The sequence below is a fragment of the Punica granatum genome, chromosome 7 (genome assembly GCF_007655135.1).
Source record: "Punica granatum isolate Tunisia-2019 chromosome 7, ASM765513v2, whole genome shotgun sequence".
In the NCBI taxonomy this organism is placed as follows: domain Eukaryota; kingdom Viridiplantae; phylum Streptophyta; class Magnoliopsida; order Myrtales; family Lythraceae; genus Punica; species Punica granatum.
The window spans coordinates 20,338,062-20,363,399 of record NC_045133.1 but is presented as its reverse complement, the minus strand read 5'-3'; the positions used below and the strand labels follow the sequence as shown (position 1 = coordinate 20,363,399).

The window sequence follows — 25,338 nt, the reverse complement described above, 5'->3', positions numbered from 1 at the left end:
GAATTTTGTGCAAGTATTGGAGGCAGGTGTTTACATGTATCTTCTTGTTTCAATGTGATTGCAGCGTGCAACATATGCCTTTTCGTCTGCTAGTTGGGAAGTTTTAAGTAGTCTAGCGGGGCTGTTATCTCTCCATGTGCCAAGTCCACAACAAGGTAGAGCAGCACGACATCATTGCAGCGGTACATTAAGGTGGGCTTATGTCTTACTAGGATCTCCACCATTGAAAGGTCATTACCTAACATCGCCTCATGTAAGGGAGTATTGCATAGGGTGCGTCTCGCATTTAAAAATCTTCTCACACCTTCTATCTTTTCTTCCATGGAAGCTAGATACATTGGCACTATGGGCGTGAAAGTAAGTTAAACTATGTTCTTGAAATTGCGATAAATTGCCACATGGGGTAGGTGTTTCGAGTATCATCTCCTCCATGCAATGAAGTAGCAGAGACTTTTCCTTTTGTGGGAACTAATGTGTGGCACCCCGGTCTGCATGGGCTTTAATGATACCTACGTCGCCCATCTATACTGCATTTATCTGTTGAACATCCAGTCTACTCATTGTCGGATTTATGGAAATGGGGTTTGCTAGCGATTGAGTGCAAGGTTTGATCAAATTGGAACTAGTAGAGAGGGAGTTGATCTTCATATTTACATAGAGAGAGAGGAGTGTCCCCTTCTTCTCTTCATTCGTTTTTATAACTATTTTAGTTTTATTATGTTAGTGCATATGTACAACACAAATGATTTATAGAAACAAATTATAGACATTTTAATGTTTTGTTTCCCAATCTTCACTTTTAGAAACAAATAACATATATGTCTCTATAGATGCTTCTAAATCTTTATTTTTAAGGACAAATAGAAATATGTCTCTATATGATGTATTATTTGTCTCTAATATAAATAATTTTAAAAAAGGTTTTTATTGGCTTAAAAAGTAAAAATAATATCGTTAATGTTTGAGCAATAAAGACTAATTTATACCACTTTAAAGTGTATCGACGTATAAAGACTAATATAGAGTTAAATTTGAAACTTTATTTTTCAAAGATAAAAATTTTACAAGTTAAGAATAAAAGAAGCATGTAATTCATTATTTTCCCTTTATTCATTTTCAAATTTTTCCTCTTTCATCTTTTTTTTTTCTAAGAACCATTTCTTGTGTATATGCTCTTCATTCACTCTTCTCTTACTACAAGTATTTTCTCTTGTCATGCTTTACATATTCGTGTAATTTGTTATTTTTCTTTATTTTTCAAAATTTTCACTCTTTCATCTTCTTTTTTTTTCCTAAGAACCATTTCAAGTATACATATTCTTCATTCGGTCTTCTTTTCATTGCAAGCACTTTCTATTGTCATGCTTCACATAGTCTTCTCGATTTTTTTTCCTCCTCACCATCTCTCTACTCATTATCTACTTAAATTTGTCAACCACAAGAAATTTTGGCCTTTCCACTTGACCAAAAAATTATTTACAAAAATTATATCAGAAATTAGCCAATACAATTTCAAATAAAAGTTTATTGAAAGTTTTTCTTAAAAAATATTGGAAAAAAGACAAAAACCCCATTGTGGATTGGGATCGGGACAAATCACACTATATTTTTTTGTTTGGAACAATTAGTCCTCATGTGGTTTGTTCTATTAGACATAGGGGGTTACGACATTTTTTTTCATTTTCAATCCTCAATCTTTAGCTTTTTAATCATTTTGGTCCTAAATCTTTTTCTTTTATCACTCATATCCTCAACTTTTTATTTTGTTTCATTTTAATCCTATAATGAAAAATCAAACGGGGAGGGGGTCGGCGCCACCAATCGGCAACCCCGACCCCTCCACCGAGGGCACCGACACCCACAAAGGACGCCGACGCCCTCAGTGGAGGGATTCAGGTCACCAATTGGCGGTCCCGACCCTGAATCGACTGGAACGCCAATTGGCGGCCCCGACCCCTTCCCCCTTCGATTTTTCTTTATAGGACTAAAATGAAACAAAATGAAAAGTTGAGGATATGAATGATAAAAGAAAAAGATTTAGGACCAAAATGATTAAAAAGTTAAAGATTGAGTGGAAAAAAATTAACATCGTAATCCCCTATGTCTAACGGAGCAAACCACAGGGAGGCTAATTGTCCCAAACAAAAGAATATGGTGCGATTTGTTCCGAAACCAAACCACATGGGGGTTTTTGTCATTTTCTCAAAAATATTCTTACAAAATATTTGATTGGAATACATATATATTTTTTTAAAATAATAAAACTTATAAATATAATGTCATAATGATTTACTTAGAATATAAAAATTATTATTAAAGTACAATAAGTCATAAAAGTTACAAATTTAGACAAATGAGGAGTATCGGTGCATTGGATAAGATGATTTTATACTGAAACGGAGGTCCAGGGCACCACTTGGTTTTGTCGAAAAAATTCATATCTCTAAAACCTTTAGATACAAATAATTGACATGTAGAGAAATATAATATCGTTTCAATAGCTCATTTTTAGATTTCTTTTTCTACTTTTTTCTTCAATTGTTATCCTTTTCTATAATATTTAACTCTTCTCTTATTAGTTCAATATTCAATAGGGTTTTGAACAATACCAGTGTTGTCTTGTATATATATATTTACTATTGGTATTGAGTTTAGTCTGGAATTGGTTTAAAAAACAAACCAATGGGTTGGTTCTTTTAATCATTCCTCACATATCTTGCTTTCTAAAATTGGTTACTGATTTTTTTAGAAAACGACGGATCTGTCAAGATGAGGTCTGTGTAAGTATTGCCTTAAGTATTTTCATAATTCTCACTATTTTTTGTTCTTTCGATTACTCAATATTTTGTTTTTCCCCTAATCATACATTCTCTTGCAAGCTAGAGAGGAATGATTATCACTCCGAGCATGGACGTGGAGAATCTTGCAACTTTTGTCCACTAAAGGCTTGGATAGAGTATCTGTAATTTTAGTCTTCGCTGGGTTTACAGTTGGGGTTTTGCTACAGCTTCAACTGCTGGAGACTCCAACAGTGACGACCACATAAGCAGAAGCAGAAGGATCTGCAGGGCCATCAACTCTGCCATCTCTTTCTCCCAGAGTTTGGACCTCAAATGTCCGTGTTTGCTTGAGTTCTGTGTCATTGGTTGATTGTTCCGGTGGTTGCTCAGGTTTGTCGACGACAGAGTTCTTCCCAAGGGACATCAACTCGGTTCTGAACAACGAGCTGAACCTGGGCACGTTCCAGGCGAGGTCGCCGACGACCCCTGACATTGCCAACGACCTCGATCTCCCTCAGCCGCGATTTGACCTTTTCGTTTCTTTTTTTCTTTTTTAAATTTTTCGTAACAATAAAATGAAAATATTGATGCGGAAAGTAAAAGAAGTAAAAGTTCTATGACCTTTATGTAACTAGGATCTCTAATGATTTAATGTTTTCAACGCTTATTCCACCAAATAAAATTTGCTTAAATCATTAAGTACTTATTTATTTCAACACTTAAATTTTAAGCACTTAAAATTCAACACTTAATTTTAAGTCCAAACCTTAGTATTTACTAGTAGATTCATGTGCATTTTTTCTTTAATATATTTTGTATGTGCCTGAATGTGAAAATGTTGAAATTATCTTAATAGATAGGGATAAAGGTTAAATCTGATATCGATTTTGTCTAGATTTATGTAAAGAATTATATAAGGGCGATATATGTAAATCTTTTTTTGTGTAATGGGAGCATTAGGGGATAAACTAGTTTTAGGACTAAACGTGTCTTAGACGACATAGAATCTTCTAGTTCAATAATCCTTGTTATTCACTCGAGTGGCAATGAATAAGAAATACTCTCGCATTACTTTTAAAACATTGTTTCATATTTAAATGCACGGATCCAAACTGATCGAACCGTTAAAAATTACGAATAGTGATTCATTCCCATTTTGGCAGGAAAAACACGGCTTATAATAGTATAATAATTGTTGGATTGGACAGACTACGATCTCTCAATACCGTATGGTTTAACATAATTATTATGATAAATATAAATTTAAACACTGCGTGCATGCAATATTTCCTTTGTGTTAAGAACCTTTGTCTTCAATCAAATGCTTGATTAATCGTGAATTGGGTGTGGGGTGATGTTACTAATACTCTATTTCAACCTATCATCGATGATTGCAGAAGCTGTGCTCCCAAATGAATGAGGTTCGACACACACATATCTATGGGGAGGCGAATGGATGTGCGCTGATGTTTTAACCAAGATGGTAAGAGACCAAGATGCAAGTTTAGTAGTTTTAGATTTAGCTCCTATTTTACTTTCTTAGTTGTTGTTTTTAGATGCAAATGGGACATATTTCCTACGTGCTATAGCTGATCTTTCAGCAGTAATCCTTTGATATGCTTTAATGAACTCCTCAGTTACCAAAAAAAAAAAAACCAAGACAAATCGTGATTGCTCCCACCCAGGCCAATTCCAACTCAACTATCTCCGTAATGTCAGTCGATCTAGAGTTATTATGGTTGAATTGAGGCTGAATTTAACGTAAAGTCGAAGGTTCATACGGCCTCATTGGTTGGTTTGAGTCAATTCAATATCTTCGAAACTTACTTGAATACGCAAAAGTATCTTTCACTCTTTCCTATTTACTTGAGAAGTTAATATTATTTCATAATTCCTTAAATCAGATTCGCTAAAGTTTATTGTCACAGTTTGACTTTGGTTTCTGCCAATTCCAAAAATATCATGGTCGTAAAACCAACCATATTTGAGAAATGTTTTTATGAGCTTCGCATTTTAATATATATTATAGATTATAGATTATTGGGTTGTCTTCCAATCAGGTGCTTTGCTCCAAGCAGGATGCGGGCATGCCCCTTGGATCCTTAGAAGTCTCCAAAGATTGGACAAGGACGTGTGATGGAGTCAACATCCTTTACCTGTAGCCAAACGCAAACCTCCCATTTGAGTGACGCAGCCTCTCCCCTTATTATTATTTAAAAAAAAAAGCCAAGGAAAAGGCCGTTGCCTTTTTCATTTATCATTTTTTGTTATTTAATATGTATGTGGGTCCATGAAAAAATTTAAAAATAGAGTCGATTGTTGGGATGATGAGTCTCTCTTTTTGTTGAGTATGTCTCCAAATGATGTGGCAATTATATGATAGTAGGAAAATATATGTCAGTAGGAAAATATCTTAAATTATTCTGATAGATACATACTAAATAAATGTGGCACTTAGTATAAGAATATTAAAATCAAAGATGAAAAAATGCATAGAAGAAATAAACCTTGCAAGTTGCCCCAACTACCGATGTACAAACATGATTAAATGAACTATAGTGGCATCAATGTCGTGGATGACATTGAGAATCATACTAGTAACTTGAATGCCGACAACATAATTCGTGTTTGAACTAAGGGATGAACCATCCTTTGGACATGCCATTATTTGCACAGGAATTCAGAAGAGAAAAAAAAAATATATATATATATATACCAAATTCTGGTATTAAATGGAATAAACGAACAAAAACTTTCAGGACTATTTAAAACTAATACCTTATTTTGATGAAGGGAAACGAATAGAAAGGGAAGGGATGGGATAAGTATTTGGTGTTCTGTACCTTTTCTTTTCTTTCTCTCTATTTCCCTCCCGTTCAAGCCAAGTATTTAAATAGTATTCACTTTTTAATAATCACTAAAATATAAGTTAACCACTTAAAAGTGAAAGCATGTTAAGCGGTTGGAAAACTTTTTATAGAAAGTTTGGAACATAATTAAGTAAAGAAAACACATCACTCTATTTTATTGTATTAAGTTCATACATTTCCCTTATGATTGAAAACAAAATAAAGAAAACACATAACTTATCACATGATTAGAGTTTTTAGTCTTTAGAGAGAAAGGGAAGGAAGGTGTCTTCGTGCAGTAACACAAGGCATGAACTCAAAATTAAGTGCCAATTAAGTTCATGAAATTCCAACTTCATCAGTAGGAGGATTTATCTTATTTTTGAGATTCCAATTAAGTGCCAATTCCCTTTGGTTGGGACACAATCAACACTCGAGAGCCAGTGAGAATTCTTTTTGTTTCGAGAGTGCGATAGATGTTGATGGATATGTTAATCTGAAGGGAGTGGAACTCCATTAGGCATTGACTACAGCATGGCTTAATTAATTCGGAACCGCATTTGGAAGGCTTTATATATATAAATATATATGTCCTGGTCCTCAATGTTTTGTTACTTTTCAGTTTAGTCCTCAAACTTCCTTTTATTCTGAGCTTCAGCTTCTAATTTCGGAGCTTGTGCCATTTCACAAATATCCAAAGGGGGTGTATCCAACTCAAGATCAAAGACAAATTTTAGGGCAGGAAACCATAGTGGAAATATCCAAAGGGGGATTCAGGAAAGGCTGGTGGTGGGGGTCTGATTCGAAAGCATAGTGAATATTGGCTAAAAGGTTCTACTATGAACGTGGGGCGCGCTTCTATCCCGGTAGGGGCTACAGTTAGTCCTTTCATGTGGTGTTAGTAACTTTTGTATTTGATTAGATGCTCGATTAATCATGGACTGGGTGTGGGGTGATGTTACTAATACTCTATTTCAACCTATCATCGATGATCGCAGAAGCTGTGCTCACAAATGAATGAGGTTCTACCCACACATATCTATAGGGAGGCGAATGGATGCGCTGATGTGTCAGCCAATATGGGGAGAGACCAAGATGCAAGTTTAATAATTTTAGATTTAGCTGTTTGTTTTACTTTCTTAGTTGTTGTTTTTAGATGCAAATGGGACATATTTCCTACGTACCGTAGCTGATCTTTTAGTAGTAGAGTAGCCCTTTGATATGCTTTAATGAACTCTTCAGTTACAGGGGAAAAAAAAACAAAAACAAAAAGACAAGACAAATCGTGATTGCTCCCACCCAGGCCAATTCGAACTCAACTATCTCCATAATGTCGGTCGATCTAGAGTTATTATGGTTGAATTGAGACTGAATTTAACATAAAGTCGAAGGTTCATACGGCCTCATTGGTTGGTTTGAGCCAATTCAATATCTTCGAAACTTACCAATGTGCAATGACAACTAATCCCTTGTGGTTCCAGGGCCTTCATTCCATCTTACTTGAATACGCGAAAGCAACTTTCGCTCTTTCCTATTTACTTGAGAAGTTAATATTATTTCATAATTCCTCAAATCAAATCCCTTCTTATTGGGTTTTACAAATCGATTTTAACTTTAATTCTAACTTTTCTCCACTTATCTTCAATTCAACAACACAATCATTACTTTCTCTCAACTATTCATTTTTTTTTTCATAATTTAACAATACAATCATTACTTTCTCTCGATTAATAATTACTTTCTCTCAACTATTCATTACTTTTTCTCATAATTCTAAATACAAACATTATAATCAAAATTTAATTCTACTTAACTCTAAAATCAAACCCAATATGAAAATTTATTGTCACAGTTTGACTTTAGTTTCTGCCAATTCCAAATATATCATGGTACGCAACGCCAACCATATTCAAGTGAAGTGGGGTAATTATTATTAATGCAAAACAATGGGCAAACTCCATGCCATTTAGGAATGGAAAGGAATTGAATGTGGAACCTTTGACTTGAATCCGCTCATCTTCCTTGGTTCATGCTCTGCATATTTTATTCTTTCGAGCCCTCTCTATTCTGTATGAATTGCTTACTTCCTTCCTTGAGATCGATCCAAAAGAGATGAAATTGCCATAAAGATATCAGCAATAGAATATCTGATTTGATATGATATTTAGGAGACTGCATTAAATCTTTTATATTTATAGGATCTTATATATCAGGTGGAAACATTTTTCAATACCTGAGGTATCCCGATCTCTAATACTATAAATAAAAGCGATATTCGAAGTATTACACGTTTGAAATTTTCTATCAATAAGCTCTGTTCTTGGAGAAAATTTTAGATGATCCTACGTCAAATGACATTGTGAGAAAATACCAATAAGAATCGTTTAATGAAGAATAATTATGATAATTATCCGAGTGATTAATACCAAGTCTCTAGTTTCAAATATTTTGATTGGTACTTTCTCACGCCACGTGACGAGGTAGGATCACCCAATAATTTCTCATATTCTTGAGTTTTGGTTTAAATAATCTTAAATGGTATGGACCCTTTCTCCATAGTCATTTTCCAGGAAACTCAATAAGATTTACATGAAACAAATGGAAAGTCGAGGACTATAATTAACAACACGTCAAGGACTAATAGCTAAACGAAGAATTAGCAACACGTCGAGGACTAATAGCTGACTTTTATACTTTCTGTGGCCAGGAGACATAAATTCCTTTCATTAGAAAACTCGAAGTAGAATCTTTCTTAAACAAAAAAACAACTTTAGCAATTGCGATTCCACGAAGGTTCCATGTGCTTTACGCTTGCATAGACAAATGCCCCGGAAAACCCATTAATTAATTAATATCAGCGAGCTTGATTGATTTAAGTGGTTGCACGTTTATTCCCCTTTAGTAAAATCTCGTGTTCGAGTGCTGGGAAAGGTTTACTACTTAATGAGCCGATTCATCTCGAACTAAGATTAGTTTGTGCCAATTAGATTCCGGATACTATGATGCATACCTAGAAAAATGAAAATTAATTAATTACTCACTGAAAAATATTTTTAGTATTTTTTTTCTTTTTGGTAACACGGGGGCCGTATTTTTAGTATTTATTAATCTTTGTTTTTATTTGAAATATCCAAATGCAAATCGAATCTTTCCTTGTCAACTTCTGAAACAGAATTAAGAGTCCGCCGATCTGCTCGTGAAGAAGATCAGTTGGAAGAAGACGAAGGCTATGTCACGGGTACTGCCCTCTACTCACGGGTACTGCCCTCTACTCGTCAAGGTGATCTTTCCGACAAGACTCATTGAAACGGTGCTTTCTGGGCAATTCTATTTCAGGAGTTAGCGCAAATGGGGTGCGGTTTGCTTCTTGATTGACGGGCTCAAATGCTCGAAATTAAAGCCGCTGAATTTGAGATAAATCTTGAGCAATGCGGATGGATAACTATATGGGGTTGTCTCTTTGAATGATAATTACATTGCATACATTCCTTAAAAGGGTGTTGTAGACGCCCGTTTTTGGGGATCCTTGTTTTGGATATTTCCATGCGTGTGGGGCTTGTTCTTGACTGGTGCTTTTGTTGAGGTCGCCTTGTCGGGTTTTATGGCAGGGACAAAGGGAAAAAATTGGATCTTTTTTCTTTTATGTTGTGTGGATAATGATAACAGCTACGTTCCAGGCAAGTTAAGTGAGGAAGAAGATAGGCAACCTTAACCTTCACAAAGAGTGGTGTCTCGCTCTCTCTCTCTCTCTCTCTCTCTCTCGCTTAGGTCTGTTGGAAGAAGCAGTTTACATGGGGAAGTCATGCCAAAAACCCGCTTCTTCGGCATGTCTTGTTTCCTTCCTGTGAAAGGAGATAGAGGATTTCCCAGAAGGTTTAACCCCGCAAACTCTGTGACAAACAGTCAATGGTTCACGTTCATATCTCTTCTGGGCTGTTCAACTTGGACTGTTGCCTTTATCGTTTGCTCTCCATCCTCTGCTTTCCTAGTAGTCTGAAACTGCGTTGTTATCGGTCGGGTTTGCGAAAAGAAGTGGTCTTTCTCGTTCTTGATAAGCGTTCTGGGATTTCTGCAGCGTTCTGAGTGATGGGTGCGAAAAGTTCCAGAGAGAGGAGCTTTAGGCAGACTTCATCCTCGAGGAGTTCTTCGGAGTATCAGCATCCGCCGCCTTCTTACGGACAGAGCTATCCTTCGCAGCCATCCTATGCGCCGCAGCAACAATACCCGACTCAGCAATACAGCAGTGGCGACAACAGGAAGAGGCTGGAAAGACGGTATTCGAGGATTGCCGATGACTACAATTCCCTGGAGGAGGTGAGACTTTTTTTTGGGTTCTTTTTTGTTGCAAATCAATGCATCTCCGGCTGCTTGGATTGCTTCTGTTTCCCAGATGCTGTATTTTCACGGCGCCATGCCATCTCATCGAACTTGTATCGATGGGGAACTCGTGTTCTCCTCACTTATCAACAAAGAAAAATCAAACAATGAAATAAGTTCATGTCTTTCTACTGCAAGATCTTTGAAATAACCGAACCTTTTGTTTGAGCTACAAAACATTAGAGGAAAAATAACCGAACCTCTTCATTGATTTGTTGTTTCCTTTTGACTTTACATGATTTCAGTATCTCATCCAATGATAGAAACAAGAACTAGTGTTTTATGATTGTTATTGATGATTCCCTATTTAATGAACATGGAAAATTTCTCCCAAAAAGAAAAAAAAAAAAAAGAGAGAAATCATCGGATGTGATTTTGTGTATACTTCTTAAAAGTTCACTAGTGATTTCTCCCCTTTCTTTGCTGCTTCGCTTGATATTTGATTCTTATCCTTTATGCGGAAGGTAATGGAAAGTATGGTCCTTTTTGCAGGTGACAGAGGCTCTTGCCCGTGCTGGCCTCGAGTCTTCTAATCTCATTGTTGGTATTGATTTCACTAAGAGCAATGAGTGGACAGGTTGCGTTCTGCCTCTCCCCCCTTCATATGGTGGAGTATGCTGAATTCTGAATATGCTGATTTAGTTTACCACAAACAGGATCAAGGTCATTCAATAGGCGAAGTTTACACCACATCGGAGATGGTTTCAATCCTTATGAACAGGCAATATCTATTATCGGGAAAACCTTGGCTGCTTTTGATGAGGACAACTTGATCCCGTGTTTCGGGTTTGGAGATGGTAATCTTTTGATTTTTCAACTCTTCCCGTTCGCATGAAATTATATAAAAAAAAAAACTCGAATTTGCACTAGTAACAAGCTTCGGCTTTGTATGCTAGCTTCAACGCACGACCAAGATGTATTTGCATTCTATCCTGATGATAGATTCTGTAACGGATTCGAGGAAGTTCTGCAAAGATATAGAGAAATCGTCCCTCAGCTAAGACTTGCAGGTTCGATTCTTCTTGCCATTTTAAGTACTCGCCAGTGTAGGTTGAATTTTTCAGCCTATGCTTACTGTTTTGATTTCTTACGTGGTAGGACCCACATCTTTCGCTCCAATTATTGAGATGGCCATGACCATTGTTGAGCAAAGTGGTGGGCAGTACCATGTCTTGCTGATTATTGCTGACGGACAGGTATGGTTTACAGAACTCTCATGACCTGTTTGGTTCATTTGGAATTGGATGAAGGTGAAATCTGGAATGTGATTCCGCGGTACTATAATTTGTTAGGTGTTTCATTCCATTCCTTTGTTCTATTTGAGGAAAAGCATGAAGTTTGTAGTGATGTTGTCTGTCATAATGTTGTTTATCTTGGTGACTGTTTGTAGTGGCCCCGATGTCTGAGAATTAAAAATTCTAGATAAGTCAAAGAATAATAGGTCATCGATTTAGTATTATTGGGAAATTCTAACCCATTGGGCCTAATGAATTTGTTTGGCCTAGTCTACCAGTGAACTTCGATTGTCATTGGTCCTTGTCTTCAATTGATCATCACGGGCCCACAACAATGAAACTGTGGCTTTGGCCCGGTCGGTAGGAATGTTATGAGACATGTTCCAGGATAGAATCTTCTGGCGCTTAGATCCTTTTTTATACAAATGGAAGGACATTCTTTTTGTTTGATCCCTAAATTTTGGGCTTGATATAAGTTACTGTAGTATTAATTCTTCCAATTTATGGTTGCTCCAGGTAACAAGGAGTGTTGATACAGAGCGAGGACAGTTAAGCCCGCAGGAGCAGAGAACGGTTGAGGCGATTGTTGAAGCTAGGCAAGTAAAGGTTAGATTGTGTCCGACTTTCTGTTCTTTAACCGATGTTTAATCTTACGATCATGTTTCTGCTGCAGTAAATATCCTCTGTCGATCATATTAGTTGGTGTGGGGGACGGACCATGGGACATGATGCGAGAGTTTGATGACAATATTCCTGCTCGAGCCTTTGATAACTTCCAGGTAAAGAAAATATGAACCTCTTCCTTAACTTTTGCTCATCTGATATTATTTGATTTATTTACTGGAATACATTTGCAGTTTGTGAATTTCACTGAAATTATGTCGAAGAATGTGTCCCACTCTCGCAAGGAGACTGAATTTGCACTAGCGGCCTTGATGGAAATTCCTTCGCAGTACAAGGCAACGATAGAACTTAACATGTTGGGGTAACAAATACCGAATTTGGATCTGTGTATTTATCTTAAAGAAACTACCTTTGTTTGCGCCTCTCTTTTTTGAGCTTATATGTTTTTCATGCGCATGACAGTGGTCGGAAGGGCAATGCTTCACCACGGGTTCCTCTACCCCCACCGATGTATGGAGGGATTTCTAGACCTAAACCATTTGGGTCGGCAAGTTTCAAGCCTAGTGTGCCACCTTATCCTGGAGATAGCAGCCCGATCAGCGCTGCAGTTGCTGCTCCTCCTCCTCCTCCTCCTCAGTCGACCTCTACTTACGATAATCAGGTAGCTAGGAGGTCAAACTGCATACATGATCATGACTATAACTTTCGTGAAAGCCTTGATGAAGCTTACCGGTCTCGTTCTTTTTTTTGCTGCGCAGATCTGCCCCATATGCCTTACCAATACAAAGGACATGGCTTTTGGTTGTGGCCATCAGGTTCGATTCTTTTATGCATTTTCTCCCTCTTTTCAGTAATTTCACCGAAGAATTTCAGTTGTGATTCACTTGTTCCTTTTTATTTGTTTGTAACAGACATGCTGCGAGTGCGGGCAAGACCTTCAGTCCTGCCCGATTTGTCGGAGCGTGATCCAGACGAGAATAAAGCTCTACTAGAAACCGGGCTTTCGTGGCTCTTCCCTTCTGGAGCTATTGATTTCTCTTTGTAATTCTTTGTTTTGTTTGTTACCCATTTGATTTCAACATGAAAAAGCTACTGTCCTCTTTTCTTTTTGTTCATATTTAGGTGAATAGCGTCTCTGTACATTAAACTCATTGTAAATTCCTTTGTCTTTTTTTTTTTTTTAAATTTCAAAAGTTTGTTATCACAAGAAGCTTGACATTGTGAATTAACTTATCGCAGAAAAAAAGAGAATGGGAGTTACTCAATTGGTTGTCATTTGTCTAGCTTCTTCTTTAGCGGATGCGATAGTTTTAGACAAGTTAAGTCCCCCCCGTTTCCCATCTTGTCCTGATAGGAAATGTTGTTGTGGCTTGTTATCTCATGACATAGAACGTTAGATGTTACAAATAATCTCCCCCCCAAATCCCTCCTAATCAAATCAAATCCTAACCCCTCCTTAGAATCAAACTCTGCTATTGAAAAAGAAAACTCCCTAATCGAATACCCTGACCCTAATATCTGATCGCTAACCCTGCCATTTATCCCGTCCGAATTCCTCACAATTTGGAGGACGAGATCATCGCTCGTTTGATCCCAAGAAGCTGCATTGGTGATTCTCGCTTCAACATCAAGGTTGTTAACAGAGAGCAGCTTTGAATGACAAACGGGGCCGCGTTAGACCCTTTAGCTTTTTGAATACTAGTCCTTTGTTCTGTGCGTTGCACGGACATATTTAATTTTTTATTTACCAATATTTATGCTTTCTAATTTCAATAAGGAACAACGTTATTGAGTAATTATATAGACATTGTAGGAATTTTGATGACGCCGCTCCGCTTAAGTAAATAATTCCTTCAATGCGTTTTCTCTCACTAGAAAAATAATTCTATTCCATAAAGTGGCACACCGGATATATTACCCGTGCTTGGTATGCGTTGCAAAAACCTTCTTGTGGAGTGATTCATCATAGGTAGGCGGGGGCATTAGACCATATAGATTTAGCTACCTCGAAATTTCATTAGAAAATTCACGCTCCGTTTGATTTTACAATCACATTTTATAAATTTTAACTTTAACTTTAACTCTACTAACTGCACAATAAAAAACAACACAATTATTACTTTTTCATTTTTCTTTAATTTTTTAACCATTCAATTCAATTTTTAATATTAAATTCTCTTAACTATTAATTACTTTTTTCATTAATCAATAATACAATCATTACTTTTTCTTAACTATTCATTACTTTTTCACATTTTTTCTCATGATTTAACAACACAATCATTACAACTTAATTAAAATTAAAACTTAACTCTACTTAACTCTAAAACCAAACACACCATTAAAGTTTGTTGGGCTTGCTTATTGGTGAGGGCCTATTTATGCTAAAAGCTTCATCCTGGTGGAGTAATGTGTTAAGAATATGAGAGCTTTGAACACCACGTGTCAAGCATATGAGAATATTTGCATGCCACATGACAGAGCCTGACGAAGTATTCTTGCTATTATATATTATATACTGATTTGAAAGTTAAATTTGATTGAAATGATTTTTTATTGAAATAATTTTCCCGTTTAATCTTACATAATATTGCCACGTATATTTTTTTCGTATTAAAACTCCTACAATTCTACCAATTCGAAAGTTAAATTCGACTGAAATTATTTAATTTTTTTCCGTTTAATCTTATATGAATTTTAACGTACGGTGCAATTCTATCAATTTAATTAAGTTCGATTAAATTATTTTTTTCGTTTAATTGAGTTTGTATTTTTTTGCCATGTGTAAATTTCGTATTAAAATTAAAGCAATTGTTTTGGCCTTGTAATTAATCTATTGATACGTGAAAAAAATAATTTTCCACAACTATATATAATCTTTTTTGTGATATTTGTAATTTATTATTTTTTATAGAACAATCTTTTAGTAATTCATTTGTAATTTTAATATGTCGATGTATAAAGAGTTTAATTGCAATTTGTTAATATGCCAATGTGTCGAGAATATGAGAAGTATTTGATACCACGTAGTTGACACATGATGAAAGCTAACACGTAGCTGAACTTGGTGGAGCAATGTGTCAATGACATGCTTTTTTTTCAAGCAGTGGATCTTTCAAGAACCAAATATATGCGTTGTTTGTCATTTTGGGTGTTTCGTTCGGTTTACTTACAATTGGGTCGGAACAAAATGACTTGCACTTTGAAAGCGATATGGAAGCAATATGTTGACTGCAAATGACAATTTCATAAGATACCTCATTGTACATTGCGCCGCATCACTCTTGATACAAGAAATTCTTTGGCAATCGAAGAAATTATTGACACCGAAAATTTCTCGAGAAATTACCATTAATTATTCTTAATAGTAGAAATTTTATTAATCAATTTCTACCATATCGATCATTTAACATTTTCTCCTTAGACACACTCATAGCGTGGACTTGGAATATTTTGATAAAGCGAAATTGTTTCCGGAAATATTGGGTCGTACCCAATAACCGAATTTCTTTTCAAGCCCTCCTATACTTTATGTCGAATAAAAAGAAACAAAAAAACAATTTCGAAGGCCCAATAAGGCTTGATGGGCCATAGCAGGAAAGCCCAATAACATCGGGGATTTCGGAGTTCCGAGGTGTGCCCCTCGGTCAGGTCTGGAGATCTGCTGAGAGAGAGAGAGAGACTCAGAAGGGTTTATGCTTTGCTTCCTTCCTCTCCGGACCTGGGGACGATCACTCTGCAAGTGAAAGCTCACTCTTTTTTGTCTCTGCTTCCGCCATTGTTGAAGACCCCATGAGGCTCCTCCACTCCTTCGCAGGTAAGCCTTACCCCTCTTTACTCCATTCCCAATGCAGAAGCCATCGTCTGCTTCATGTTATCTTCTTTGTTCTGCGCCCGATTCCAGCGGGGCGGACCTCGTTGTTCCGAGCACTTGGGCGGCGCCACTTCTCCGTGGCCGCCGCAGGCCCCTCCGAGGAGCTTTCCCGGCGCAACTACGCCAACAACGTCTCCGAGTACAACACCGTCGTCAGCTCCATCACTAGCCAGCGCAGGTCTCGTCTCTCCATCCATCCATCCATCCTGTGCCTCTCTTTTTTTTTTTTTCCTCTGTACTCCTCCAGACAGTTTGAATTGTGTTTAGTTCTTATCGAGGGTGCGTGTGGTGCCATTTGATAGGTACTTCTTGCTGAGAGATGTGTATGATGACATGATGCTTGACGGGCTGCAACCGACGCGGGACGTGTTCCACTCGCTGGCTGTCGGGACGATGAGAGGTAGCCGCTTGCAGGATGCTTTCTTCTTCAGAGATCAGATGAAGTCCATGGGTTTGATTCCCGATGTATGTCCCTCGTTTTAGCATTATCTTTATTATCGAATGTGTGTAAAATGGTTTATATGACTGCATTGCTGGCCGATAAATATGGAAGAATGGAATGCCAAGCGACATAAATGTTCTTCATTTGGCGGCTTACAGGACTCCAGGATATCTTGATATTGATCTCGAGTATAATTTAGTAAATAAAATCGTTTTGGTGATGGAGCCAGATAGCATGGCCTACACAGACTAGTAACAGTAATAGATTAATTGCTAAGATTTTTTCTTTTACTTTTGGGCAAGGAGGGTCGAGCTAGGATACGTCTATCATTTCCCATGCTATTGGCAACATGATCGTCAAAATAATTGGTCCGCTTGAAATTTTAGGTATATACTCTAGCATGCAGGTTGCACCTCCGAGGTGATACCATTCACGAATCTTTATTTTACTAATAATCATATCTCAATTTCATTTATTTGAGATTGGGGTAACATTGGAGGCAGTCTTACTATAATTATCGAGCTTCGAGGTTCAACCTTCTACTTGACATGAATGATATTGGTTTACAAAGGCAATGCAATTCACCCTTTTAATTGTGTGGAAGGCGGGCCTTTGATTAAAGGCAAATGGTCCAAAATACAAAGTTCTATGTGAAGATCTCTTTGTTTCGTCAATCTTTTGGCCCTATCAAAACAATGACTCTATAGCTAATGTCCTCCATTAGTTTAATCCTCTTTGTGTTCCGCCCTGAAAAGCGCCCCTACCAATGCATGTTTAGAATCACCCAAGTATGTTGGATTAAGCTACTCGATTACTTATTCCTCTGTCTATTCATTTGTCCTAGGTGGCTCTCTACAACTTTTTGATCTCCACCTGTGGGAAATGTAAAAACTCAGACCAGGCAATTCGGGTACTTTTCCCATTAATTTGTGAGCATCTAAAGTAAGGTTGTTAAACTAGTTTGAGCTTCAACCATTGCAATTACTTTGGAGTGATTAGTAATATGTCTTTCATTGGATCAAAGATTTTTGAGGAAATGAAGAAATATGGAGTGAAGCCGAATGGACAAACATATGTATGTCTGCTTAATGCATGCGCAGTGGGAGGGCGGTCAGATCAAGTGTATGCTACTTCCTTTTATTTTCAGTATTCTGCTCTCTGGAAATTGTTCTTCCTTAGCTCCCAGCAATATATAGTTTTTTATTTTAGCTTGTTAACAACTATAAAGTCTGTGCTACTAATCAGCATTTTATACGTACAGTATGGGAATTGTTCGTGATATGACTGCCGATGGAGCCAGCTTAAACAAATTCTGCTATGCCGGACTCATTATAGATCAAAAGAATAAGACTCCCGTGACACAAGATACAGCAGCCAAGGTAATTACTGCTGTAGATGTTTTCTATTTCTGCCAAGTATTGCCTCTAAGTTTCTTTATGCATTCCTTTTTGTCAGATCATTGAGCTTGTTGAGCAGTCAAAGGGGTGGTCGCCTGAAGGGCTTACTAACACAGCTGAAAATTCCATGCTTGGTGTTTCTGAAGAAGAATTATACAACATGCCGACTGCTGAATATGTTTCCAGGCGTGGAGTGTTCTTTAACAGGCAACTGACAGTCTATCATGTTGCCTTCCATGCTTGTGCAGATCTTCGGAATGTACAGGTAGGTTTTGACTTCTGCAACTCGATTTGTGTTTATGGATTTCTGCGAGCTTGTCTCTCTCCTTGTGGCATGGGATTTTCTCTGTTTTCTTTGCTACACCCTATCTAACTTTTCTACAAATGAGTGATGGAACTTCCTATAGTAGAAGGGGATGGAAGCAAGATATGTCTACATTGAACATGTGTTCTTGTTATCCTGTTATGTTATCCATGCTATTTTAATTCAGGAAACTTGGGCCTTGATATAGGGGATCAAAGAAATCCTTCTAACTTATCCTTCTTCCAGTTGCATAGCTTCATCATTTGTCTTTTTACATATTTCTAGATATTATTATACCTATATAAAACGCACGTTGGAATAACAATATGTTTCTCCCACGCAAAAGATGAATTACTAAGTTTGCTTGTAACATAGTGGCATACTATCTTATGTTGATTTTGTATTATAATCTCATGGTAGGCAACTGAAACGCTTTTGGAGATGCTGAAGAATGATGGGAAAATTCCAGATATATTTATTGTGATGCAAGTTATGAGGTACGTAGTGCCAAGTTTACCATGAATATTTTTGTTACATTTCTGCATGTGGTCTGGCTTAATCATGATTGCCATACGTTAAGTTATTATACTCCTGGCTGGCTTTGGCATGCATACCATATACATTACTCATCTAATTTCAAGATTTTTGGATATGGATTTCTTCTTTTTTGGCTTTTTTGAATATATGGTTATTGCCTTTTGGTATAATTTGGCTCTGGCTTTATGATTCTGTTGCTCTTCTAATTCCCTCTAACATCCACTTTTTGCTCTTGTATGGTCTTGCGACTAAAATGTCTTTGCGGACTTCATGATATTATTATGTAGTCTTCATTAGATACCTGCCTTTGCCTGTGGACGCTTTGAGGACTTGAATCATCACATGTGCTAATGAATCTGTTAAGCTTTTTTACTTTTATTCTTTGCCGTGGCTCTTTGATAGGTTGTTTGCACTAGCATTCTCTGGTCTCCTGCAATTTCGTTTTGTGATGGGAGATACTCATCTTGGATATTAATGTATGTCATGCTGATCGTTTCATTACCGATGGTAAAAGTAAAGCAATTCTTCGTCTTGCCATGTAGGTGCTATCTACTTTCTGGTGACCTTGATAAAGGTCTTAAGACATTTGAAGAATATCTGGATTCAGGGAGACCCCCTACTATTGATCTCTTTGTGGTAAGTTTTAGAAAAAATATATAAAAGTCTCTTCCTGAACAATATTTTCTTATTTTGCTTTTCTATATAACCTTTTCCAATTAAGTTGGGTTGTATAATTGGATCCTACTGTGCTATGATTAAAATTTCTTTACAGAAGGTCCTCTCATAGTACATACTCCATAACTTGGAATGTTTTTGGTATAGACACTAGTAGAAGGAGCCATGGTCGGGTATACTCCCAGGGGAATGGAACTTGCTCAGGAGACATTGGTATGGTTATTGTTTGGACTTAATGTATTCATTTCCTGCCATGTCACTGTATCCGTTGTCTTTCATTTTATCTATAATAAACTGCTCTGCTTGTGATTGTGCAGAATAAGATGAACGCCAGGAACTTCTTCTTGAGCCCGAGAATGGGCAGTGACCTCCTCCTTGTTGCTTCCGGAGAAAAAGTCAGTAATTAAACTGCTGTGGTATTTTGAAATATCCTTTTTGTAGGTTCACACGAATTCAATTAAAATCTTGGATGAAACTTCCTTCTCTCTTACTTGCTCGGGAAAAAGGGAATTCTTTATTAATCCTTTTCTGTGTCTAAGGTTTGTTTAGTTTCACAAACAAATTTTAACTTTAATTTTTACTCTACTCCACTTATTTTCAATTCAACAACACAATCATTACTTTCTCTCAACTATTTATTACTTTTTTTCGCAATTTAACAATACAATCATTACTTTCTCTCAACTATTCATTACTTTTTTTCGCAATTTAACAATACAATCATTACTTTCTCTCAACTATTCATTACTTTTTTCAAAATTCAACAAAACAATCATTACTTTCTCTCAACTATTCATTACTTTTTCACACTTTTTCTCATAATTCAACAACACAATTATTACAATCCAATTAAAATCAAAACTCAACTCTACTTAATTCTAAAACAAACATAGCAAAAATCCATGCTCAGCTCTGAAATTGTTTTGTTTGAATGTACCTGACTAGTCTTTGATGATAATGGACAGACTGGTGGATTTACCACGGCCAACTTTATATGGGACATGATGCGAGCTCGCAAAATTACTCCTTCTCTCCCTGCTGTGGAAGCTTATTACAAGGGTTTAAAGGTGAGTTTTCCGTACTCTCAAGAACCCTCGAGCGCCTTTTTCTAATAATGGTGGTGCGAAGAGCACTGTGTATTTTGTGATTCCTTGATAATGGCATGTCTCGGGTTTTACCTGTTATAGGACCGAGAGATCCCTGAAGACGACCCACGCCTCTTCGCAGTTTCTAAGATTTATGATGACCTCCGGCTGAGATTCGGAGCAGGGCCCCGCCAGAGAAATTGATGTGAACGGTCTGTCCATTCCAAGCAGCACCATGAGCTGAGAGATTTTGTTTGGGCGTTCATCTTCTTCAGCACATCCCAAGGATGACCTGGGTTGGCTCGGTAATGACCTCTATTGGATAGCTTTTGAAGATTACTGTTCTTTAGGCCAAGAAAGTGAGCGTTCAAGTTATGTACTTTTCTCTAACCATTAATGGATAGAGCCCATTTGAGTTTTGAAGTTATCTGCTGAGAATAAGCTCCGCCGAGAATAATCTCTTGTATTCTATTTATGGTAGGACTAGAAAATAGATCATTTAGATAGGCTTTCATGCAATTTTTGTTCTATTAACGGACTCCGATTCTTCGCGTAATGTGGCATCATTTGCTGTTCTCATTTAATGATGTGATCTCTCACTATGTGCAGTCTTTTTTTTTCCCTGGCTTAGAACTCATTATGCGCAGTCTTATGGAGATGGAAACAGGCAATATCGAACGTGTGAGGTTGTAACCTCTTCAAGTTTTTTTCGGTAGATGAAGAAGCCGAAGCGTGGCGCCTTTTCAAGTTATCATTGTCAATTTACTCGAAACTCCTGATTCCTTACAAAAGTCTCACGACCTTGAAGACCTGGCTATGGGAAGTACAATTTATTCGTGGAAAGGGATCAATCGTTCCAGAAGCCGTGTGCCTAAACTTCCTTACGAGAAATCATCATTAAAAATTGTTTATGAAGAACATAATGAGAGCATGTATATTTCTACTGTTATAAAGGCCGAAGAAAGCTTTACATTTCACTTTCGACATTCTCGAAATGTCATACTATAAATAATTGAAATATCAATTTCAAAGAGTCATTGGATGGACACGATTGTATATCGTCCCAATAACTATCTCGTGTTCCTTCTCTCTCTCTTCTTCCCACTTTTTTCTCCCTTCCTCCTCAAATCCAACGTTCTGCGACCCCTTTTTTTGTCCCAAAAAAAACATATATAATAGTACGAGTGTTTCATAATTTAACTTTTTATTATGAAAAAGTTAGTGGAATATTAAAAAAAATATATGAAATAAATAGACGACGGCATTTCACATAATCCGTGCATAGCACAGGCGTTAGTATAGTTCCAGAAAACTATTTCGATTGATAAAATAAGCAAAACACGTTGAAGTGTCTGAGCCCAGGTTCGATAGCATTTGATATAACCCGTGCATAGTACAGGTGCACGGGCATTAGTCTAGTTCCACGAAACTATTTCGACTGATAAAATGAGCAAAAAAATGTTGAAGTGTCTGAGCCCGGGTTCGAACCGGGGACCTCTAGTGTGTGAGACTAGCGTGATAACCAACTACACCACCCAGACACTGCCATGTTTGATGGACGGACGATCTCAACTGTATCTTTTGTTTAACTCGCATCTGTCATCTATTTGCTGTCCTTAATCCTTACCTACAGGACTGGCACGGGGAAGGTCATAGTCGGCAATAGCATAGGTCGTCGCCACTTCCGGTACCCGATAACGCATGACGTCATAGTCGGCAATAGCATAGGTTGTCGCCACTTCCGGTACTCGATAACGCATGAAGTTGGAGTACAAGTGCAGTATTCCTCTCTCAAAGGTGCACCTGAATAGCACCTTGTGGGAATAGTCCTGCTCGTTGAAGAGTCGGAAGGTGATGTCTTCGTATAAGGGACCTGCATGGAACTTTATGATGCAAGGTTCCCTGCTATTGTCATATTCCAACACATTTTTAGTCATTGCAAACATTGATTTGCCCGTGTCTGCATGCACGCACCTACTATGAACAGAGTTTGCTCTGTTGTGGACTTCTCTTTGAAGAAATCTGCTTTATATGATTAAGATTGCAAAGATTTGCTACGTGGAGGACCCTTCTTTCTCCGTCTTTACAGGGGGACATTTATATATTTTGGGTTAATTACTTAAAAAAATACAAACCTTTTACATTTTCTTAAGGCTAGCACAAAACTGGACATAAAAATATACAAATTATCAATTTAATATCAATATTTATCACGTGCCAAATTTTTCGTTAATTTAAATGAAAATTACTGGCCGCCACCCCTGATCGAGGTAGCCGACGACCTCAGTAGTTACCGGTAACTCTACAGTGGCGGTGGTGGTCCCTGGTGAGGCCCTTACTTGCCGAATTTGAAAAAACAGAAAAAGTAAATCCGAGAAAGGAAGGAAGAGGAGTTGGGGGCAGAAGCCTCATCGACGGCCACCACCCCTCAATTGGGGTAAGGGGCGACATATGTAGTTAGAGGCAACCTCGATTGAGGGGCGGTGACCGCTGTTGAGGTCTCGCCGATCAAAAAAGATGATGTCATGCTAATATTGATATCAATTTGATAGTTTGTTTATTTTTAGGTCAAGAAAAAAAATTCGTGCTAAAATTGATGATATGTGTAAAGTTTATGTTTTTTTTAAGGTAATTAATCCTATATTCTATGACCCTTCTTTCTCCGTCTTTACGTGGGACCTTTATATAGTCTGCAGGAGGTTGAGATCGAGACGTTGGGGGCTCACTGCACTATGTTTTTAGTCTTGGCGTTTGCTGCCTTTTGTTTACTATTGTAGTTTGACTTAAGCTTGGAGGATCCCTCCAATGTTTCTTGATGGTGTAGTCTCGTTGAACATTCTATATCCTTTTCAAAGTAATGACAAAATTCTCTTTATTATTGAGGGAAAAAATCAAAATTTATATGCAAAAAAGTATATGTATTTTACAAAATCAGGAAATCTTAATAAAAAAAAAAGAATTCGATTATCATTTTATGATTTATTTAACTTTTGATAAGTACAATAGCACGAATGTCATACGATATAATAGCATGAATGTCATACGATATAAGACCATCAAGGGTTTGGACTGAGTGATAAGATATCCAGATTTTCAAAGAAAGGTTCTGGAGCTGGATCTTCGTCCTATAGCCTTTCTATACCCTTGTGAAGTTCAGGATCAGAAACTTGTCTCCTTACCCCCGGGGAATGACAAATAATTTTATTTTTCCTTTTTTTATATGATTTTAAGCTGAAAATTTAATTAAATAATAAAATTATACAAATAACTTTATTTATTTATTTATTTGAATAAGTATTGGTGTATTCATTAGCTCGAACATTCGACTTATAACTTTACCTATTTTCACAAAAAATGACTTTTATTAGAATTCCTGCAGCTATCGTTTGAATAAAACTAATATGATATCAGAGAAAAGCTATAATAACATTTGATGAACTCAACAAAAAACTTAGAAATATGGCTTGCAAATTTTTTGTGCAAAATTGAACCAATGTTCATTTTTTGAGCAAATTATAAGTTGCATCCACAGCATACAACCGTAATAGGTATTAACGTGATCTTACCTTGCCGTGTAATAGAATAAATTTGCAAGAAATGATTGAATTCAAACATGCGGCTTGTGTGCCACATTGACCTTTTTTTTTTTTCAGCGAAGAATGGGGCGCAATAGCCCAAAACAATTTTTTTTTTTTGCAGTGGATAGCCCAAAACAAAATTAACTAAGAGTAAAAGTGGGGTGTAAAAGCTTCTTCTACATCTCTTAACAACAAAAACTCTAAACACTTCGGAATTGAATCAAGAATATGTACACCTAAGAAAATCGAGATTGCCCTCCCCGCGAGCGAATTAGCGCATTGATCGCCTTCACAAAAAGTGTGCTCCACATGTACCACCCGTTTACGCGCAATGAGATCCTTGATGTCTCTCTAACTAGAGCCCAAAGCGGATGAGAATTTGAGACCTCCTCTAGAATGAGTCTTATAATAACTAGCTAGCTCCTATGATCCGATCAACTTTGAACACCCCCTAGACCAAACAAGATCCAAGCCAGAATACACTCTCCAAATTTCCACGACATCACAGGTTGTGAAACCAATATTATGGCAGATTAACCAATTCCCCGTCTGGATCACAGATCATGCCACCTGCACCAGCTAACCCCGGGTTTCCTCGTGCAGCGCCATCTAACATTTTTTCCACCATTATAAATTTCTTCTAGTATTTATCAGTTTTAATATTCGTTATATATTTGCAACTTTGTTCGATAGATTGAGGAGAAATGAGGAAACTCATATGCATGTTGATCACAAAAAGATCACGGCAATCTGTACCAGTCATGGATTCACATTTGAAATGCTAAGGCAGGTACCTATAGATTACAAGACAATCGAGCAATACAAAAGTTCTTCGAGCATGTATCAAATCAATCGATCATGAGGTACTTCTCTTATCATATTCTATTTTTATATTCATTATTCTATCTTCTTCAATAAATTGAGAAATTAAGGGAACCCATAAAACAACTGATAATTATGTTCATATCCATGCACTCCCATTGAAAATGAAATGCTATCGTTTATAATTAGGTAGATACATATAGATAGATGCTTCGTTAGCTCTTCTAACTTTGTCCCACATAAAACATAATGTGTCCTTCGTCTAAAAGGGAGAAGGAGGTGTTTCCGGGGTAGATTTTACGGTAGCATCGACTTCATCAGAATGTTCCAAGATACGCACGAGATTGTGCCTCAAAACAGAAACTCCATCAATTCTACGCCCCATCTCCAATTGAGGTTGTGCCAGGTTCTGTATGGGGTTTGCACCAGAAGGGACGGACCACTTCATATGATATTCTATCCCGGATCCAGGAGGTGGTCTTGGGGGATTTTGAACCGGGTTCAAACCTAATGGAGCACATCGAGTTTGACACGGGATGTCGGCAACAATGCAAGAGAGCAAGAGAAGCAGATTGAGTTCTATAGGCAGATAGTGATTTGATGTCGCCATTGTTGCAAGCATAGGAATATTATAAGCCCTAAGTCGATGTCGATCCCTAGGAAATGGCTCTTGTGGTTTATCATGTACTTCTACACATATCCATGCCAAAGAGTCGACTATAGGATTTGTTTAAGGACCATAAGGGCATTTAATTGGAA

The 25,338-nt window shown here is 37.2% G+C and overlaps 2 protein-coding genes and 1 non-coding gene across 5 annotated transcripts; 2 read left to right on the top strand and 1 right to left on the bottom strand.

Moving 5' to 3' along the window:
* Nucleotides 1-8,795: 8,795 nt before the first annotated feature.
* On the top strand, nt 8,796-13,130 carry LOC116215637 (E3 ubiquitin-protein ligase RGLG2). 3 transcript variants are annotated; one of them, XM_031551426.1, is made up of 12 exons: nt 8,796-8,909; nt 9,705-9,943; nt 10,499-10,583; nt 10,663-10,803; nt 10,903-11,016; nt 11,105-11,202; nt 11,758-11,837; nt 11,915-12,020; nt 12,099-12,226; nt 12,328-12,526; nt 12,624-12,680; nt 12,777-13,130. In XM_031551426.1, exons 2-12 carry the CDS (start codon nt 9,716-9,718, stop codon nt 12,855-12,857), a joined length of 1,317 nt encoding a protein of 438 aa, XP_031407286.1. In that variant the 5' UTR covers nt 8,796-8,909; nt 9,705-9,715; the 3' UTR covers nt 12,858-13,130. The 3 variants fall into 3 exon arrangements, with proteins under 3 accessions (XP_031407286.1, XP_031407285.1, XP_031407284.1); XM_031551425.1 differs by lacking the exon at nt 8,796-8,909 and adding an exon at nt 9,035-9,538; XM_031551424.1 differs by lacking the exon at nt 8,796-8,909 and adding an exon at nt 9,039-9,502.
* Nucleotides 13,131-15,490: 2,360 nt separating this feature from the next.
* LOC116215449 (pentatricopeptide repeat-containing protein At4g35850, mitochondrial) lies at nt 15,491-20,781 on the top strand. Its single transcript, XM_031551161.1, has 13 exons — nt 15,491-15,682; nt 15,770-15,917; nt 16,042-16,204; nt 17,026-17,091; nt 17,206-17,303; nt 17,443-17,560; nt 17,637-17,843; nt 18,303-18,379; nt 18,962-19,055; nt 19,242-19,307; nt 19,412-19,489; nt 20,060-20,161; nt 20,282-20,781. The coding sequence occupies exons 1-13, from the start codon at nt 15,658-15,660 to the stop codon at nt 20,381-20,383; spliced, it is 1,344 nt and encodes a 447-aa protein (XP_031407021.1). The 5' UTR covers nt 15,491-15,657; the 3' UTR covers nt 20,384-20,781.
* An 865-nt stretch (nt 20,782-21,646) lies between these two features.
* TRNAV-CAC lies at nt 21,647-21,720 on the bottom strand. Its single transcript has one exon. It is a non-coding gene; the product is annotated as a tRNA-Val (tRNA).
* Nucleotides 21,721-25,338: the final 3,618 nt, after the last annotated feature.

Excerpts from the sequence above, each read along its gene's own strand:
- LOC116215449 (XM_031551161.1), top strand. The coding sequence starts at position 15,658 with ATGAGGCTCCTCCACTCCTTCGCAG. Across the intron at positions 15,683-15,769 it reads GCTCCTCCACTCCTTCGCAG|CGGGGCGGACCTCGTTGTTC; the intron begins GTAAGCCTTACC and ends GCCCGATTCCAG. Across the intron at positions 19,308-19,411 it reads AACTTGCTCAGGAGACATTG|AATAAGATGAACGCCAGGAA; the intron begins GTATGGTTATTG and ends GTGATTGTGCAG.
- LOC116215637 (XM_031551426.1), top strand. The coding sequence starts at position 9,716 with ATGGGTGCGAAAAGTTCCAGAGAGAGGAGCTTTAGGCAGACTTCATCC. Across the intron at positions 10,804-10,902 it reads GTGTTTCGGGTTTGGAGATG|CTTCAACGCACGACCAAGAT; the intron begins GTAATCTTTTGA and ends TTTGTATGCTAG. Across the intron at positions 12,227-12,327 it reads ATAGAACTTAACATGTTGGG|TGGTCGGAAGGGCAATGCTT; the intron begins GTAACAAATACC and ends TGCGCATGACAG.